Source organism: Pholis gunnellus (assembly GCF_910591455.1).
Source record: "Pholis gunnellus genome assembly, chromosome: 1".
Classification (NCBI taxonomy): domain Eukaryota; kingdom Metazoa; phylum Chordata; class Actinopteri; order Perciformes; family Pholidae; genus Pholis; species Pholis gunnellus.
Window position 1 is genome coordinate 6121022 of NC_136528.1, and position 12485 is coordinate 6133506.

At 38.9% G+C, this 12485-nt stretch overlaps 2 protein-coding genes across 2 annotated transcripts; one reads left to right on the forward strand and one right to left on the reverse strand.

Moving 5' to 3' along the window:
* The first annotated feature begins 287 nt into the window (after positions 1 to 287).
* Positions 288 to 4902, forward strand: mfap1 (microfibril associated protein 1). Its single transcript, XM_079165383.1, has 8 exons — positions 288 to 469; positions 1267 to 1483; positions 1569 to 1710; positions 1793 to 1980; positions 2804 to 3073; positions 3169 to 3328; positions 3893 to 3982; positions 4413 to 4902. Exons 1-8 carry the CDS (start codon positions 388 to 390, stop codon positions 4590 to 4592), a joined length of 1329 nt encoding a protein of 442 aa, XP_079021509.1. The 5' UTR covers positions 288 to 387; the 3' UTR covers positions 4593 to 4902.
* Positions 4903 to 4965: 63 nt separating this feature from the next.
* Positions 4966 to 7087, reverse strand: hypk (huntingtin interacting protein K). Its single transcript, XM_079165393.1, has 4 exons — positions 6901 to 7087; positions 5803 to 5858; positions 5664 to 5715; positions 4966 to 5130 (listed from the first exon to the last, which is right to left on the reverse strand). The coding sequence occupies exons 1-4, from the start codon at positions 7060 to 7062 to the stop codon at positions 5035 to 5037; spliced, it is 366 nt and encodes a 121-aa protein (XP_079021519.1). The 5' UTR covers positions 7063 to 7087; the 3' UTR covers positions 4966 to 5034.
* Positions 7088 to 12485: the final 5398 nt, after the last annotated feature.

Consider the following 12485-nt stretch of genomic DNA (forward strand, 5'->3'; position numbering starts at 1 on the left):
TAAATTGCAGAATATCTACATTTAGCTTTAATCTTCTCTTGAAGTTTATTTCCAAGGTAATTTTTAGCTGACGATATATTGTAAAATACTGTATATAGTATATATATATATATATATATTTTATATATATATTTTTATATATATATATATATATAGTGTATATATTGTAGTACATCAGTGGTCTAAAAAGTCAGTTAGAATTGATTTTTGTATTAATTATTGTGTGTTTCTTTTTGGGCGGAAGTGTACGTCGGAACAAATCAACTTCCGGTCCGCTTCAGCGAGTTAGCTTAACTTCCGTTTGACTGAAGCAGCGACGAGCTCATTTTGTGCGAGTAAAATACATATTTTTTGCTTTTATTCGGTTGATACCGTCGACAGGCAGCCATGTCTAGTCGCGAAGCCCTCAACATGAAGCTTCCTCCGATCCAGTCCACGGCCGGAGCCGTGCCGGTCCGGAACGAGAAAGGTAACAGCGGCGGTTAGCTAGCAGGCAGCTAGCTGCGTGCTAAGATGTTAGCCAGTTAGCTTAGCGTAAACAACACCAATAGTCGGTCTGAAAATTAGATAGATAGATAACGTTAGGTAGGTAGGTTAGCAAATTCATGTGGACGCAGTTTCTGCATTGTTTGGGAATAAGACGTGTAAACAGTCACATGTGTGATGTTTGGGTGTCCACATCATAGATAAAAACACATACTTTTAGCAGCTACAGGAGCAAAAGTATTTTGATGAACTCCACAAGATCCAACGACAACAACACAACAGCCTTCCTTTAAAAAATGTAACATTATAAACATACAAAGTTAGATATTCCTATTTAAAGTATCCCAATAAAAGCTAGATTCAATTAAACATCTAGACAATATTTAGCACATTCATGCACCAAACTGTACATTTATTTTGATGCATTTCTCGATTTTTTTCATATTCTATTGTACATTTTTCTATTTAATATGATGCTTTACTTTTACACTGTTTGTTGTTATGCACCAAATCACCAACACAAGTTTATTTTATATATTTTTTATTCGACTAATGTCAACAGCTCTGAAGAGGTTTTAGTATTGGCTTCTAAAACCCTAAAAGGGGAATCCAAAAAGGAATAAAAGTATTTGAACAGTTATGACTGAATTATGACTCTGAACATCATGAACTTGACGTTAGTGAGCTACTCCTGATGGAGGTCTAGATACATCTAGACCTTCAGCATCACTGGTGTGAGAGCTTGTCTTCACAGCTCATCCTCGTCTCTGTACATTCCAGGTGAGCTCTCCATGGAGAAGGTAAAGGTGAAGCGGTACGTGTCGGGTAAACGTCCCGACTACGCGCCAATGGAGTCGTCCGACGAGGAGGACGAGGACTTCCAGTTTGTGAAGAAGGGAAAGGAATTGGAGGCGGAGCTGGAGCTGGAGGAGGAGGATGTCTCTGACCCACGTCTCAAACGTTTGCTCAACCGCGTCTCCGAGGACGTGGAGGAGAGGTAACGCATCGCTTCAGGCTACTGATGTGATCGTTAAACGCTAAATGCTGAAATGCTACGCTGTGTCCCGTCTGTTTGTCCTCAGGCTGGCGAGACACAGACAGATCGCGGAGCCTGAAGTTGTGGCCGAGAGCAGCGAGGACTCTGATGAAGGCACATGGCACCCAGAGCACCACGAGGAGAGCAGTGAGGAAGAGGAGGAGGAAGAGGAGGAAGTGGATGATGAGGTAGGTTACTGTCTCTGTGTTCTACTTGTCCCAGTCAGGACAAGTTATATTAAGACAAGTGTTTCTTTCTCTTCCTGTGCAGGAAATTGAGAGGAGGCGATCGATGATGCGCCAGCGAGCCACCGAACGGAAGAATGAGGACATGGAGGTCATGGAGGTGGAGGAGGAGGGGAAGTCGGGGGCGGAGTCTGAGTCCGAGTCTGAATACGAAGAGTACACCGACAGCGAGGACGAAGCAGAGCCACGGCTCAAACCGGTCTTCATCCGCAAGTAAGGACTGTTCTACCTCCTACCTGGAGCCTTACGGGTTCAGCACCGATCAAAGTTTACAACAAAGACGATTCCATCTCACGTCGTCAATGTCTGTAAAGAAATAGTCGAGAGAAACGGGGGTCTGGGGAGTCAGAAATTCATAAAATGCCTTTGGACACCATTTCTATTTATTAGGTGTCGTCTGAAGTCAAAGAACAATATGAATCTATCTTTGCTCAGTTGAAGGTCTATGAGATTCAACAATATGTTCATGATTCCATAGACATCCAGTAGACGTCTCAGACTGTGTTGTTAGCATGCAGCTAGCTTATGTTGGCTGTACTAATAGGACGTTGTTGCTGCTACAGAAATACACTGTAAGAAATGCACTGTACTCCTTTTTAAAGCAGTAGTGCAAGTGATGCACGCGGTTGTGATTGCCTTTGTTGCAATGAAACGGGAATCAATCAGCTTCTAGCAGACGATTTATTGGGTGATAATAATCATAAAAATGAACTTTATTTCTGTAGCACCTTTTTATGCAAGAAATGCAGCAAAAAGTGCTTTACAATAATGTAAAGTAGGCACAGAAATAACATTAAAACAGGAATAGAAAACCGTAAATGAAATAGAACACATAGAATGCATTACTTTTAGATGGAAAATAAAACACACTGAATAATGGTATTAAAATCTATTTTAAATATTAGAAGTTAAATAAAGAAGTGTGAACTGACTCAGGTTGTTTACGTATTCTTAGCATGTAACAATAGATAGAAACGTTTAAACCATAGAGGAAGATGACACACAGACGAGGATGTTTGTTCTGCATCCTCCACAGAAAGGACAGAGTCACGGTGGCGGAGCGTGAGGTGGAGGAGCTGAAGCAACGAGAGCTGGAGGCCGAGGCCAAGAAGCAGGTGGAGGAGCGACGGCGCTACACCCTCAAGATCGTGGAGGAGGAGGCCAAGAAGGAGTTCGAGGAGAACCGGCGCACGCTGGCCGCTCTGGACGCTCTGGACACGGACGGCGAGAACGAGGAGGAGGAGTACGAAGGCTGGAAGGTCAGGGAGCTAAAACGCATCAAGAGGGACCGAGAGGTCCGGGAAGTGTGAGTAGATACATCTAAATATGGAGATGGGACGCTCTGAAAGGACTTCGCTGTGTGATGAAATGAAGCTGACGTGTTGGCGTTTTTGTCCTCAGCATGGAGAAGGAGAAGGCGGAAATCGAGAGGTTCCACAACTTGACGGAGGAGGAGCGCCGCGCCGAGCTCCGCAACAGCGGCAAGCAAGTCACCAACAAAGCCAGCAAAGGCAAATACAAGTTCCTCCAGAAGTACTACCACAGAGGAGCGTTCTTCATGGTGAGTCCAGACATTTAACAAGTGTAGGGCTTTGTCTCTGCTTTAGTAACAACGCACACTCAGAGCTCTTCAGACAAGACTGTGACGAACAGACGATCTCTAAACATTTAAAAAAGACTTTTTAGATGCTGTAGAAACAGGAGGTCTGAAATATGTATTGAGTAAATATTATTCAATAGTTTACTGGATGTTCAACCTTTTGTTTCTTTATAATACATTTAATACTTGACTTGTTTGTATAAAGACAATAAAATAGTCCATCAGTTTACAAATAATTATAGTGATCGTGATTCATAAGTAATCAGTTTTTTAAAAAGGTAAACATTGATTACAATTGGAAGGTAACACGCGCATATATACTAATATAAATATATAAAGATAGACACATATCTATAAATGCGTATATGTTTGACGATAAGACATTATAGTCCAGAAATGTTAGAAGATAAATTAAAGTCATCATTGAGTTTCTCCACCAGAGAGCACCGCTCAGCACAGATGTTGGTGAACAGTTTCTCCTGATGTGATCTGATGTGATCTGATCTGTTGTGATCTGTGTTCCAGGATGAGGAGGAGAACGTGTACAAGAGAGACTTCAGCGCTCCTACTCTGGAGGATCACTTCAACAAAACCATCTTACCCAAAGTCATGCAGGTCAGCGGCTCCTTCCTCACATTTCACCTGTTACGCAGCGGACTGTTCAGCAGAATGTTGTTAAATCCAGTTTGTTTTAATATCATGGTGTTGAAGTAAACAAGAACTCTGAGAAGAAGGAAGTGAATTTCTCTTCTTCAGGCCAACACATAACCTCAAACACTAATATGTCTACAGAATATTGAACATGGCTTTATCCAATCTAATTACTTCTGTTCTGGAAATGTTCAATTAGAGAATGCCTCATTTGCGTATTTAAACATTCATGTGTTGTGTCCCCTTCAATTCTGGAAAAATAATTAGATACCAAAATCCCATTGTTTATATATTTAGGAGTAAAGGTTTACTTTCACGGGTTAATGTACCAGCGTTCAAATGAAGGTGGAGTCCTTCAGTGTTCTGATCCGACCCATTTGTTTCCCGTCACAAGGTGAAGAACTTCGGCCGCTCCGGACGCACCAAGTACACCCACCTGGTGGACCAGGACACCACGTCCTTCGACTCGGCCTGGGCCCAGGAGAGCGCCCAGAACAGCAAGTTCTTCAAGCAGAAGGCGGCGGGCGTGAGGGACGTGTTCGACCGGCCCACCGTGAAGAAGAGGAAGACTTAAAGACGCGTGAGCCGGACTCATCGGAGTTCAGAGACTTGTTCCTGAGACCGGCAGAGTCGCTACTGGACTTCATGTTGTGGAAGGAATGCAGGAAACCTTTTTAAACAAACTTGATTTAACGGCGGCTTCTAAACGCGTTCAGAGGCAGAATATCACTTTAACGCGGCTGAAGAAATGGAACACAGCAGGTTGTAATTCTGTACAAACCAACTAGTAACAATGATTCTGTTGCACATTATCGGTCTGATTTCCTGCATTATTGTTTCTTTGATATTCTAATTTTTTGTGTTGAATAAAACTTGTATTTTCATCTTTTTTTATTTTACTTTCCCACTGACAGCAGAAGAAGTATTGAAACTTTAAATCACAGACACATGAGGCAGGTGAACATTTATTTAGAAAAAGATAACAGTTGCGCCTCGTTGTCTTGAGAGTGATTTGTTCAGTTGGTCAGAGCCACCAGAGCCTCCACCACGTTCCCCATGTGTTCCCTCAGACTGCGCTCCGCCACCGACCTCGAGATCTCCATCTCTGACATCTGCAACATCAGAACATCAACCGTTAAAACACAATCGTATCATTATAGTTTAAAAGGGGAAACCTCACCAAAATGACCTCTTACATAATTCATCACCTCTTGTTACAGAATCCAAACGTTTACAAAGAAAACTATCAAAACATCTTTTCACAAACTCTAAACTCTTTATCCTGTCGAAGGCATCTTCTCTCAAACATTACTATTTAAAACAGTCGAGTGTTTTAAATAGTAAGCTAAGATGCATTCGACTGAATAATGAGACTTGGATTAATGGGAGAGTTTGTAAACTGATTGTTTAAAGACTTTGACTCAACGTAACAAGGAGAGATTAAGAAGGTTGATTAGTGCGTCGAGTCTTCCTTTAAAATACTTTAACTGATAACGATGAAGTTTAACAGAACTATTAGAAATAAAGACTTCTGACAAATGCAATCGATAAGTCGGATTTAGTTACATTTAAATCTGCTTCAAAGTCATGACAGTATGTGGAAATAAATGGTAAATTGTTAACGTGCGATTAAATGACAACGTACAATTAGTTCCACGTCCTCTTTCTTGATGGTGACTTTGGCCAACTCTTTCTCTCTGAAACACAACACAGAACCAGCGTGTTACATCAGTTATTACATTGTTATAACGTAATCAACCTGCGGCTTCTTCTCGTGATCTCACCTCTCCTGTTTGGCTTTCTGTTCTCGTGATCTTCGGTCTCCGATCACCGACATGGCCTGAAGGAACAAAACAAAACCATTTTATTCAAGTTTAGTCATTTTAAAAACCTCTCGTCACAGAGAAAAGCCTGCAGGTACATTTAACTAAAACCTCGGTCTCAGCTATGAACCAGAGGATCGATTTGTATATTTTAGTTTTAGATTTCAATGTTAAAACAAAACAAAATTAAATATTAACATTAAAATAACATTAAATAGTTATTACGCAGGTTATGTGGAGCTCAAACAATAAGTTGACTCATCAATTTAAAAAAAAACCTATTATGATAATCAAGACATTAATACTCAACACATACAACCAATAAGTTGTCACTGTGGGTTCTCAGGGGTTTTGGACATTTTTCATTATTTAAAAATAACATTTCATGAACTAAATTGTGAATTAATAACGTGAAAAAAAATGAAATATATTATTATTATTATTATAAGATTAATCAATGACAAGTGGCTTTAATGCTACTGATCCTCATTGAACAATGAAACCCTCAAATTAAATTATTATATTTCAATTTTAACAGACTGTTTCTTGTCTGATTTGCAATACAAGCGTAGAAAACCACAGATATTTACTTTTTTAATAGAAAGATAGACCTAGACCTTATAGTTCTGTCACTGTTATTATTATTGTTTACTTTATGTAAATACCTTTACATCACAGTTCAACCTGTTTTAAAAATAAATATTAAATTGTTTAATGTATTTATCTAATTCCAGTTGTTTGTTGGTTAACTTTTATATGGCATTGCTATATACTACCTGACTCTGGCGTTGCACTGGTGAAGTTTACGACAGTGATGCACAGTGGGGAAAGTAGCTTTACGTTAGCCAGCTAACTACGAGGCAGTCAACGTTAGCCACTAAGTTAATCATTTACGGCACAATTACAGAGCATATAATATCATTGTATAATAAAAAAAATCTAAACAAATACTTATACTACAAAGTACACGTCTTGTGTATTTCACATGGCTCTGTATCGGTGATGATGTACCGGCAGTGGCCGCATGTTTCCCGGCTAACGTTAGCCCGGAGCGCTCACCGTTTCTAAGTCGGAGCTGGAGATTTCCTTCTCCTCCGCGTAGTCCGTGACTCTCTCCAAGTCTGCGGCTCCGCTGTCATGTTTCCGAGGCTTTTCTGCCGGTTTTCCCGTGCAGTTTTCGTCGGCTTCAAGGTCCAAATCGACATCTCCCTCGGCCGCCATGTTTGCTCCAGTAAGGCCCGGAACAAAAAAGAAAGGTTCCGCCAAACGTCGGAGGGAAATCAAGGTGGTACCTTCTTCTTCTTCTTTTCTTTTTACGGCGGTTGGCATCCATCTTATTGGTACATTACCGCCACCTTCTGCTCCGGAGTGTGGATCAGCCAATAGAATTACAATCTTCCCCCCAAAACAATATATAAATGGTAATTGAAATAAAATACCACCCTATATTGACTTTTGTTTTTACTCTGATGCAACTTGAAATACTATGATAATACTTATGATTACAAAAAAATAACGTAATTTGTAATTTCCACCCCACTCTGCACAGCGATCCAGTTTTGTGTATCTTTGACAGAAGTAAAAGCAAATACATTATAAATATTCTGCAAGTTAATTTTTATGCCATACTGGAATTAAACTCTGAACTTGATTTGCATGAAAATACAAAACAGCAAATGTGTTTGCATCTGTAGAGAATGTGCTGAGAATCCAAAAGACAATAATATCCTAAAGAAGAGTTTACTTTGCAGGAGAAGTGTTCCTTCTAATCTAATAGTAGTACAATCACTTCTGAGAATGAATGAAATGATATTTTATGATATTTCAAAAACCTACGTGACGAAGAAATTCTGATAAAATGGACCATGTAACCTATTTTAATCACTCAAAAACATATATATATATATACACAAAGTACTACAAGATAATAACTACTACCACAATTTCACCTATTTTTCGCCAGGAGAAGGCGAGCTATGTTCTCCGTTACCGATCCCAGGCGCAACCTATATGAAGGCAAATTACTGTCAAAATCCGAGAGCGCAAATGAGATCCATGCGCAAGCGAATTTTACTTTGACGAGCGCTTTTATATCACTCCGCAAGCAAAATTCACCCTCGCGCGAGCAACAGTCGCTCGAGAAGTTTAACACTGCTCGCTCGCGAAACTTTATTCTGCTCGCTCTCGAGTCTTTTTTCTTCTCAAATGATGGCAAACAGATGCCAAACAGCTCTGTTATGATATATTGTACAATATGAGTGATAAACAAAGTGAAATATATAGTTATATAGTATATAAAAGTACAATGGAACAGCTGCAAATCCTGGTTCGAAAATGAGAATTTGGCATGTTTTTTCGTACATACACTTCTATAACTGGGGTTTGCTTCACTTTATTTACACCAAGTTTTTTTGTGAGGCACCTGCACCGTTTGTGCTATGAATTGGGAAGTTTTAGGCTAGCCAGGGCCTCATTTAATAAATTACAGTGCTTTTTCTTCAGGCGAACCTGGGAATTTTCCCTGTTTGCTGTGTTCAGTCTTCAGCTACTATTAACTAGTAACGTATACACAATATTTACTCATCTCATCAAATCTCACAATTCCTAGTGTTATTCAACCATCGACATTTTTAAAATAGACCTTGTAGTTACAGAATTATAGTCTCTTTACTATGGGTTACAATTTTCGAGCAGAGGACTAAAAATAGGCCTCGGGGTTAAAAGGTTGCGTCTGACATGTTTCCCCACAACTTATTGTTGCTGCACCTACACAACACATTTTGGAGAAAATACTCAAAATTGGACTGTGTGACGTGAGCTATTTCCTGGGCATCTTAGAACTGCAATCAAACCATAAAATTATAAACTTTGGTCGAAACAACAGACATTTTGTTAATTTATTGTCGTCACTTTCATTTTTTTAGCTTTAATTTACTATTATTAAATAAATGATGATTGCTCAATGTAAAAGCTATTGTGTTGTGGTTTAGGAGAGCAGGCAGCAGGGGAAGGACCCACACGCAGATGAGGACAGACAGACTGATGATGTTCAACGGTTTCTTATACAAAAAACAAGGCTTACATTCAGTGAGTCCAAAGGCAGGCAGGTAGATATCATATAAACAGGTAACAGGTAAGAAAACTCCAAAACAGCAATGATGACAAACCCACAAAAGGAACTAAGACGGTATAAATAGTGCAGTGCAGGACTAATGAGAAACAGGGGGAACTGATCAGGGCAGGCACTCAAGAAGGCCAGAAAACAGGAAGTAAAATCAAACATGTAAAACACGAGGAGTGAACTTCAAAATAAAACAGTGTTGTTGGTGGTTGCTTAGTTCGTTCTGAGAAAGACACAAAGCAATAATAATATCACCTGGAAAGTTGAAAAGTTGTTCCTTTCCACTTGAAAGTCAAGGCCTTTATTTCTGATTTGATCAAATATTAAAAATCAGATTTAAGATGTATTAATAAGTCTGATTGACCTGCTATCTTGTTATTGTCTTGGAGACGATGAGAAGAAGACAATAAGAGTGTTATCGTGTGATTGTTTAATTGTCCGGATTACTAAATCACTCCAGTGCTCTTCCTCGTGCTATTCCTGTCTGTTATAAGAGGTTTACTTGTGCTTCCATGCAAATAGCCCTTCGACCACTGCAACGGATTCCCTGCGTCTCCAGACTCGCTCAGCCCACCCACCACATAATCTGATTAAGGGAAAGAGAAACCAGCTGCTTTCTGCTGCTTTCATCCTTCAGGAGACGCGTGCGCTCGAGAGGAGACACCGCTTTGGGAGATGCCTGTTGTCACAGACTGACGGCGTGATGTCTAGACGCTGGCTTTGGACTCAGGTAGAGACTCTGCAGGATGCGACAGGTGTGTTTAATGGTGAACGATGCTGAGGAAATAAAAGCATGACAGATATCTGTAAAAAGAATAAGCAAAACTAACTGAGGCAATCACACAAAAAGGTGTGAATGTGAAAGGCTTTACCTGGAAAAAGGTCTATGATATCTTAGAAAAGTAATATCTTGAAGAAAAGAATACTACTGCACAAAACTCATATATATATATATATAAAATCATCATCATGTTTTATTATTATTAGTTTCCCTCTCTCTCCTGTTCCTCTCAGTTAAATATAAGGACTCATTCACACACTTGTGTACATAACCACCATTAGAAACAACAGTTGATTTGCATATTTTTAATAACAATAATATATTTGTATGTCTGTTTCTGTCTACACCAGGAGGATCCTGCATTATATTCATTCAATCAAACAATACAGTGGTCGTTGCAGACCTCTAGTTTAGTTTAGTTTCTGTTGCTTATGCTTTGCTTTCTTTCTCATTTTGACTATTTTAACCGTTTCTGTGTATTCAGACTCTTTTCTCAGTCTAATTCTTCAGAATATGAGCAAGTTGTGCACTCAGTCATGCTGCAGTTATGAATGACGTCATCGTGTTTCTATGGGAAGAACAACTCTTATTTCTTTGTACATCATTTACACCCAGCGTTTTAATTTACATGTAAAACAGTTTAAAAGCATAACAAACAATGCTGGTCACAAACCGTTACCTCTTTGTTCCGCTCAGAAAGAGTCCAACAGGACTAATGAATGGTTCATTTTTCTTGTCGGTTTTTTCTTTTTGTAAACAAGCTTGGATTTCAGCCAACTGTTATTGCACAAGCCTATTGAAACCATAGATTGAGCGGTTTCACTCAAGCGGCTATTTGCATCCGCTTATTTGCTTTTTTGTTTGTCCCCTTTGGCACGTCTTCCGCTCCCACAATGCAGCAGTAATTATCTGAGAGTGAAAGGGGCCCCCAGGAATGCCGCTCAGAGCAACACGTGTTTATCTCAGGGGAGGGAATAATCCAAAGTGAGATTAAGGATAGTGTTGTTTTTCAAACGTTCTTGGTCCTGCAACATTTGTCACTTTTATTTTATGTCTGCTCTGGAGAAAGACGTATTTACGCTACAAATATCCAAATGCTTTATAATCTGTACAAATACCCCTCAAAAACTAGAATACATTGTGTGACAGTGTGTTTGTAGCTGTGAGGGTTACGTTTTGTGCCTCCTGTGAACGTGCCGCGTACTTCTAGCTGCTTCACAGAACAATAATCCTGCAACTGTTGATTTGCTGTGAGAGTCTTCATTCGTCAGGGTGTGTAAGTCCAAGCTTCTTAGCTCAGTCGCCACAGACGCTTCCTCTTATTTAACCTCTTGTTTGTTTCCTAGAAGGTGAACCTGGACCCACTGTGCGGCCTTCTGGAGAGTTAACGCAACAAGATTTTGGCACAGGCCGTCATCTTTTGTTTTCCAACATGCATGTAAAGAGGCGTGTCGTCCTTAAAACAACTCATCCTGCTGAAGCAGTTTCTCTGCAGGCAAACAGAAGTGACGTGTTGTCGTCTCTCGTTCTCTGCAGTTGTTTTCACTCATCGCTTCTTGTTCTTTGAATCCAATTTGACTCTTTACTTGAATATTACAGTCAATAGTATCTTTACAGAAACGCTATACAAACCAAATGATTGAATATGACGAGTCATTCATTGATACGGAATTTAGTTCTATTTTTACAGAAACTGTAATCATTTTATGTATTCATCAATAATCAGTATTCATGAGTTTTACTCACGTTTCCTTTACACGATGAAATACTTAACACGTTTTTAAATATATTTCAATAACAAAATAATTGATATTCATACAATTGTATCCAGTGGTGGAAAGTAACTTAGTACATTTACCCAAGTACAGTACATGAGATAAGCGGCTACCCGAGTATTTCAAATCATTAAAATCAACTTCACTTTAACCAGCAGCAACATTAAAGTGGCATTAACATGTGAAACACATTCATAATTGTAATACATTAATATAATATAACTGATTCTGCATGAGTACTTTTGGTACTTTAAGTATATTTTGATGCTAATATTTTGGTAGTTTCACTTAAGTACATTTTTGAATGCAGTACTTTTTCTTGTAAAAGTTGAGTAATTACACACTGTGGTATTGACGCGTTTACTTAAAATATCAGACTGATATAAGTATTTCAAATTACATTTCTTTCCAATGAACTCAATGTCGTATCCAGTTGTTTTCTCATTAACACATTCTGACAGCCCAAGAGACTTATGGGTAAAGTATTTTAGAGTTTCTTTGTAAAGTTTTATATGTATTTTAAGTTGTTTATAGTTTATGGTTTTACATATGGGCTGTCACCACATCAAATTTTCACTACACGATTATCGTGTAAAGAATTCACAAAATCGATATCACGATATTATCAGTAAATTAATCTTAAACTTCTTTTATTGTGTGTTTTGTCTCCTTTTTGGCAAATTAATTACTATTATTAATGATTTAAGAGGCGCTGGGTTATTTACACAAAGTATCATACGTGATATTAATATTTCATTTTTAAATACCACGATTATCGTCAATACTAGTATATCGTGACACCCCTAGTTTGATGACTTGAAGAATACAGAATTTCATTTCTTTTCTCAGAGAGATGAAACGCATCTTTAAACTGCTTTAAACTCAAGATACTATTTGACAGCCATTGTTGCCTCTGATTGGAGATCTGTTGGTGCAGTCTGTTCATCAGCAGGTCAGATTATCACTT

What these genes read in the sequence shown, in the direction of transcription:
- hypk (XM_079165393.1), bottom strand. Translation starts at nt 7,062, where the DNA reads ATGGCGGCCGAGGGAGATGTCGATTTGGACCTTGAAGCCGACGAAAAC. An exon ending in CCAGCTCCGACTTAGAAACG is followed by an intron (nt 5,859 to 6,900) that starts GTGAGCGCTCCG and finishes TTGTTCCTTCAG; the next exon opens with GCCATGTCGGTGATCGGAGA. An exon ending in CAGAAAGCCAAACAGGAGAG is followed by an intron (nt 5,716 to 5,802) that starts GTGAGATCACGA and finishes GTTGTGTTTCAG; the next exon opens with AGAGAAAGAGTTGGCCAAAG.
- mfap1 (XM_079165383.1), top strand. Translation starts at nt 388, where the DNA reads ATGTCTAGTCGCGAAGCCCTCAACATGAAGCTTCCTCCGATCCAGTCC. An exon ending in TCCGAGGACGTGGAGGAGAG is followed by an intron (nt 1,484 to 1,568) that starts GTAACGCATCGC and finishes GTTTGTCCTCAG; the next exon opens with GCTGGCGAGACACAGACAGA. An exon ending in AGGAGGAAGTGGATGATGAG is followed by an intron (nt 1,711 to 1,792) that starts GTAGGTTACTGT and finishes CTTCCTGTGCAG; the next exon opens with GAAATTGAGAGGAGGCGATC.